Source organism: Artemia sp. Qi Xiang Cuo, chromosome 15, assembly GCF_049724085.1.
Source record: "Artemia sp. Qi Xiang Cuo chromosome 15, ASM4972408v1, whole genome shotgun sequence".
Lineage (NCBI taxonomy): Eukaryota > Metazoa > Arthropoda > Branchiopoda > Anostraca > Artemiidae > Artemia > Artemia sp. Qi Xiang Cuo.
In genome coordinates, this window is record NC_142808.1 from 19,403,214 (window position 1) to 19,410,630 (window position 7,417).

The 7,417-nt window shown below is 35.5% G+C and overlaps 1 protein-coding gene across 1 annotated transcript; it reads right to left on the minus strand.

Annotated features, from left to right (window-relative positions):
• Positions 1–335: 335 nt before the first annotated feature.
• LOC148943421 (uncharacterized) lies at positions 336–1,509 on the minus strand. Its single transcript, XM_089101394.1, has one exon. The coding sequence runs from the start codon at positions 1,438–1,440 to the stop codon at positions 433–435; it is 1,008 nt and encodes a 335-aa protein (XP_088957520.1). The 5' UTR covers positions 1,441–1,509; the 3' UTR covers positions 336–432.
• Positions 1,510–7,417: the final 5,908 nt, after the last annotated feature.

The window sequence follows — 7,417 nt, forward strand, 5'->3', positions numbered from 1 at the left end:
CTATAATTACCACTGTCACTCTTATCACCTTTTTTTTAATGTAGTCAGAGTTCTCACAAAATCGCAGGGTACGACCCCATTCAAAAAATGTTTCCTGTTTTAAAGTATCATCCGTAGAAAGTGCTTTAACTGTTTTAATATTTCTTTATTCTAGACCCTGAATTAGCTAAAAATTTAGCAAGCTAAAGTCTTAGAGACTAAGAATTTATTAGCCTGCGGGAAACACAAAAACACAAGGAGAAAACCTTTTATTCTACTGGACAGTAGTTATAGTCTAGGTATATTTCTTAAAGGAGGGGCAAGGGTAGATTAAACTCACAAAAAAATTCAGACAAAATGTTTAATAGTTTTATTGAACTTTTTCTACTACAACTAGCAAAAACCCATTCACAATAAAAACAAATTGTCTTGGGAATAATGAGTTGTTCAAGGCTAAAGCCATTGATATGTCAAAGAGCTAAAAAGGTTTTGTCTCTGTCCATAAGAAATATATTTTCCACACCAACCAGCGTGGAAAAAAGGCCTGTCCGGGTATTTACATGTATGCTTTCCATAGCACGTGGGATAAAAATGGAATGGATAAGTAGGGCCATGATGACATGTTTCACAAGTCATGGGTCCGTCATAACATTTTACACCTGTATTGTATATCTTCATGGCTTCATTGCAGTCTACAATGTAGCTCAGTGCTTTTTCGAACATCAGCTTTGGGACTCGAATTTCCTTACTCAACTTCAAGGATTTAAAGACCTGGAGAACATCACTGACTGAAAATTTGCGGATGTCTATCATTCCTATGACTTCTATTGCCGTGACCGACCTTTCATCAGGGTTTTTGGAGACCCATTTGCAAAAACTGGTGAAGAATGCATGGTACCTTTTGAATTCAGTTTCTGTTAACAAGGCACAGCATAATTTTGATAGCTTTAAAAAGTCAGGGACAGTGAAATTAGTAATATAGTCTGGACCTTTTCCCCCACTTGCAATCATTATGGCAAGTTCTGTTATAGCTACCATTTTCTGGGCTTGACAATCATACGTGGTAAAAATGTTTTCTAGAGCACTTATATCTTTATTTTGTCGGTATTCATCAAGAAGTGCTTTTGCCACTATTACCTTGATTTCAATAAAGTTATACTTCTCAATAATATAACTGAATTCTTTTTCTTTGATTTTGTTAAAATCAGCGCCATTTCTATTTTCGTAGTACTCAAATATAGCTTCCATCGTCTCAAAGTCCACATCTTCTGCTGAAATAACATTTGTACGTTTTTCGACCATGTCAGAGCCAAACATAGTCTTAAATACGTCGCTTATTGCGATTAGAATAACCTTCTTGACAGCAATATTACCACCATTGCATTGAATTGTAATCGTTGGATTGTCTTCCTGGCTAAAGTTGGCTAAAAGCGCTACAACAGCAGACGAAGTTTGGCTCATCTTATGTTAATATGATCCTCAATTCCATTTAACCTATAAAAGGGATTTCCTTAATATGTATATTGGAATTGTTTGTATATTTACGTACAAATATATGAATTGAAACATTAGAAATTTACTATAAGAATCAACACAGCCATATATGGAAAAAATTTAAGATTCTTCGCAGCACAAGACCGCCTGAGTCTAACGCAGCAGCATTTATCCTGTGCCAGTTTTTTGGCTTCAATTGTCTAGAGGGTCGCCACTTCTTGCGCTCCCAAAGCCAAGCAAGTTTCGAACAGTAATACAAAGGAATTAGTTCCAGCCAGGAAAGGCACACACAAACAGATTTTTACTGGAGGAGGGAGCACTAGGTTGAAAACAATACGGAATATGAGAAAAATCATACAAATGTCAATAATTTGGAGGCAGTTGGCATAACCTCGTAAATATGCCTGGCCGGGGGAATCTGTTAATCAGAACAGACACATACACAGATGTTTACTGGAGAAGGGAGCACTAGGAAGAGGAGGATGGGAGCGGTATTTAAAGAAAACATGCAAAAAATGACAAAATCATGACTTTACTCGGACACCGCTGGGAAATAAGCCATTCTTGACACACCGAGAAAAATACTTTTTATCTCATTCCCATTGGCCTTGTGTCAAAGTATTCACTCTTTCGGTTACAGAGCAATAAGAAAAGCATTAGTGTAGAGTGTGGTTGAGGGAAGTAGGGGGCAATCCGCTAAGATACAAGTCAATTTCCTTTCGTTTTAAGTTTTAATGTCGTTCTTTACTTCTGCTTGAAGAAACTTTTTCTATTATTTAATTTCTGCTCATTGTCACTACCATATACCAAGGCTATCTTAAATATGATGGAGGCTACCACCCCTCAACCCTAACTCATTACAATCAAGTTCAGCATTTGTACAACGATGATAATATATATTCATATATATATATATATATATATATATATATATATATATATATATATATATATATATATATATATATATATATATATATATATATATATATATATATATAATATATATATATATATATATATATATATATATATATATATATATATATATAAAAAAATTGCTTATCTAAATAGTCAGCTAATTCATCTGAACCACCTCCCGTGGGAATTTTGAAAACGTGGGACCTAACAACGTTTCATCAAGTATGAACGTTATACCGAACGCCAAAATATCCTCTGAGACATGGAGGCTATATAAATATATCTTCAATAGTTCTCAGAACATTCGCTCGATAACATTTTGGCTCTATTCCTAATAAACTTGACGTGTCGTGGGAAAAAATGCCTGAAATTCACATAATTTTTGGGTTATAAAGAAAACATAAAAAAGAGTGTATATAGATCTTTCAGTTTTTGTTTGACCGAGCCTTCTTACTAAAACATTCGATTATTGGTCCCATACTATCTCCCTCAAGGAAAAAGAAAACGTTAGGGTGACCTGTATTCTCTGGAAAATAGAAATTTTTGTATTTCTATATATAGTAGCTTTGATTTCTCATACATGTTGAATTCCGCTGCACGATTTTCGGGAATACCGTACCCCTTTTGTGAGTGGGGGGGGGGGGGGGTGATCCTAGTTAACATATTTTCCAAGGGTAGAACCTCTATCATCACTTCTTTCACTGTTGTACAATTTATTTTTACAAAATTGTGAAAATTAAACAGATTTGACTGCATTTATTCTTTTTCAAATATTCTATATATAAAAGTTAAACACCATCACTGCCATCTACCAAAAAGATATAAATAGGCTAATAATGATAAATTTAGGTTAATTTAGGTTAGATTAGGTTAGCTAGATGGCTCTTGTGTGTTTGTTTTATAAACGATTTTCAAGACTTGGAGAACAGACAAAATATTGAAAAATGTAATTGAGAAACTGGAAAAACAAGTAAAATAGTGAGGATAAAGGTTCTCCCCCTGGAAAATATGTTAAATAGGATTATTTTGTATATTACGAAGTAAGAATAAGAACTGTTTCCTTAACATGTCTTCTTATGTACTTGAGGGGACATACATTTATACCCAAGTCAAACCAACATGATTGGAAACTCCAAAAATAAGTGGGATGTTGCAAAAACTTCCAGGATAAAAAAAAACTTCTGCTATATTAGCGTTGAGTAGACACCAAACTATGCACTAGCCTTTAGAAGGCTTTGAGGGGTTCTTGAAAACACTTCTGACAATTTCTGTTCATTTTAAGTCTAAATTTGTTTTTGATTCTAAGTTATGTTTGTTTACGATACTTACGTGTTACAGCGACCACACTTTGTTCTTATCTGTAATGAAACCGGTTTTTTGTGTCCAGTCGGAGATAATCAGCTTAGCTTGACCTAGATAAAGGGTAACTATGCAGGTATATTTGAATTAACCATTTAATATACAGAGGTGGTTAGGTATTTAATATAATGACTTCTGGGTGGCCTGCTTCCCATAATTCTCTATTGTAGTTTCCATAATTTTGTTACTAAAGTATTATATTTTCATTGGTATATTTCATTATGATTAACTTATCTTCACTTCTTTGCTAGGGTCGCTATAACACGTAAGTACAATTTGAGTTCTTCATTCACGGCTATTTCTATTCATTTCAAGCTTAATTTCCTCTACGATTCAAGTTCTAACACTTTTTGTTGTTGAAAAACAGTATTCTTATACTTAATTTCAGTTTGTTTGTTGCATTTTGTATTTGCCCAATGAAACGCAAAGACCATGACCATCAAAAATTTCTCCTCTTTTAGGTAAAAATCAAGCAAAATTTGAGATCTATTTATCCCTTCTATTCAGACATTAACATCTGTAATGAGCAAATTGGTCAACCTTTGAAAATTAAACCTGTGAAAGATTACCACCTTATTGTTGCAGCTTTAAAATTAGGAAGGTTCGAAAATCTACCTTAAGTCGCTTAAGCTCTCAAAAGCAACCCATAAGGGTTGTGTAAAATTGTAAGAATTTTTTTAATGATTTTTATACTCGAATATCTGATCCAAGCGCACTGATATCCTGTCCCCTAGGCTTTTATTCTGTTTAATTGCGTAGGCCTGCAGTTTTTACTTACATTTCTACAGGTCTGTTGCCCCCGCCCTTGGTGTTAGTGCAGTTTAATTCTGTGATGCTTTTACTTATGTTAATGTTCTGTCAGGCAAAAAGGAAAACAAGGTAACCAAATTCCGCTGTACAAGCATATTGACCAAAAATAAAGAGCAGTCCAATTCAAGCCACCTCCCCCCACCCCTTATCCCGGATCTTTAAGTAAAAATGTTATAATCTCTAAGAAGCCCAATGTGTAAAATCATCTTTGACCATAAAACAGTCTGTGGGGAAGACCAATGCAGAAGTATGATTTAAGTTTTTTTTTTTTTTTTTTCCCTCTTCTACCTGAGACATTTCATAGGTAGTGCAATAGCGCTGCCTAAATAAAGAACGATGTTGGCACAATGTATTATTAATTTTTTTATTTTTATTTATTGATTTTTTTTTTTGCTTTAGACAAGGGCATTTCGTATCGAAAGAGCTGTCGTAGAAACTTCGAAAAGGGCTCATTCGATAGTAAATTGAAAGGACGAGTGCTCTTTTTAATAGTTGAAAGTGATTGGAGGGCAACTAACCCACCTCCCATGCCCACCATTTCCCCAAGCACATTCAATCAAAATTTTGAGATAACTATTTTGTTCAACGTAGTTTAAAGGCCCGGAAATTAGGTCTTTGAGGTTGACAACCGCCGCCCAGCCCTCAGGGCAAGGTTTGTAAGTTATGCCTTGGGGAACTATAACGTTTTCAGTTTTAATAATTGAATTTTCATACGAGTTTCTTTTACATTGGTTTTTTCTTCATTTGTTTTGCTGAGGACGGCCCTTGGATATAGGGTCAAAATATTCATTTAAAGTTGCGTTTCACTGACATATATAAAAATTTCCCTATTGTTTTACTTATTATTTATGATGGAAAGGCAGTTTGGTCTTCGTCGCAATTTACCCCAACAAAATCCAATCAAAATTTAAATATAGTAATTTTGTTCATTGTAGTTGAAGGGTCTGGAAATTATGTCTTTGAGGGAGACATACCCACCCCCACAGCTCTCAGTGCTGTAAGTTATGCCCCGAGGGCATACAAAGTTTTTATACAATGGGTGGTTGCATATACTTCGTAGGGGACTCATTGGATTGGTAATCAGAATTTTTAGTGCCCTTTTTAAGAGTCATAGTGATCAGAGAGCAGCTTCAGGTTTCAGAGGCCAGGTCTCAGGGCGAGAGTTATGAGTTATGCCCCGGGGGCCTATAAGATTCTTATAGAAAGAATGGTCGTACATGCTTTGGAGGGGACTCATTGGATTGCTAATTAGAAGTTCTAGTGCCCTTTTCAAGAGTCAAAGTGATCAGTGCACAGCTACTCCCTCCCCCCAAAAAAAAAAATACACACACACACAAACACGTCATGTTTTCCGAAGATGCATCGAATAGAAATTTTGAGACAGTCCTTTTATTCAAATAGTCCAAAGATCATATAACAAGCCTTTTAGGGTTGATAAAAACCACCAGAGCCTGAAGGCGAAGATTATAAGTCATCCCCCTTGGTCATTTAAGGTTCTTATTGAAGGGATAGTTATATAAACTTTAGAGGTGTCTCATTTGGTGGAAATTGTAAGTTCTAGTTCCCTTTTAAGAGTCAATAGTGATGGAGATCAACTATCCCCCCATCTACCCCTACTTTCACCAAAAGCATCTGATTTAAATTGTGCGATGGTAATTTCGTCTAAAATAGCCCAAAGAACATATAACAATGCCTCAAGGTTGGCACAACCCCTCAGAGCCCTGGGACAAAGGGTTTAAGTTATGCCCTGGGGGCATATAAGGTTTTCATGGAATGGGTGGTCGTATTAAATTCATATGGATTTCATTTGATTTTAAATTGGAAGTGATAGTGCCCTTTTAAGGGTCAAAGTGATTTGAGAGACCCCCCCCACGCCTATAATTTCCCAAAACAAACATACAAACAAAGTTCTGAGGCATCAATTTTTTTCAGCATTGTTGAAAGTTTCAGTAATTAAGCATTTGGGGATATCAACCCCCCCCCCTAGAGGTCTCAGGAAAAGGGCTAAAAATTATGCAATTTGTTCATTGTTTATATGTAGTATATATTACTGAGAAAAGGTATGCATGCCTGACTTCTACTTTTCCAAAATACGAAGGGCATTAAGATTAGTCTTTCAGGATATGTTGAGGGGAGTGCTGAACTAAATCATAACATGTTATTTGTATATGGGTTGTCAGAAGGGCTTGACTCAGGAACGACTGAGTATATTAATTTGGAATTTTGAGAAAATGAGGGAGATGATAAATTGACCGAAAAGGCAATAATTACGCGGTACTACACCTACAACTACTGCTGCTTCTACTGCTACTACAAGTAATATTACTACTACCGCTAATATCACTAAAACTACCACTTCTATAGTGAGTACTGCTAAGGCTGAGGAAATTGAAAAATATCTGAGGAAACATTGAGGGGAAAGTTTAACTAAATCAAAACATACTATGTGTATACAGATTGTTGGTACGGGCGTATCAGCAATATTTTTGCAACGATGACCTTATCATATCAAGAGGAAACTTCAGAGCCATCATGAGTGGATTGTCAAAAGGGCGTATCTCAAGAATTGATTTGGGTATTAAGTTGAAACTTTCTGAGAATGCTTAAAGGGGGAGATCAATTGACAAAAAGGTAATATATGCATTTTACTACAAATACCAATACCACTGCTGCTTAATACTAGCATAAGTAATTATGCTACTAATGCTACTAAACTATTTCAACTACTGCTTTAATTACAACGACTTGAACGGCCTAGAGCATTAAGGTGAAAAGGGCGTCAAATCAAAGCGCACATAAACAATATTTTTGGAACGGCTTAACGTGTCCAGGTGAAACTTCCGAGGCATCATGA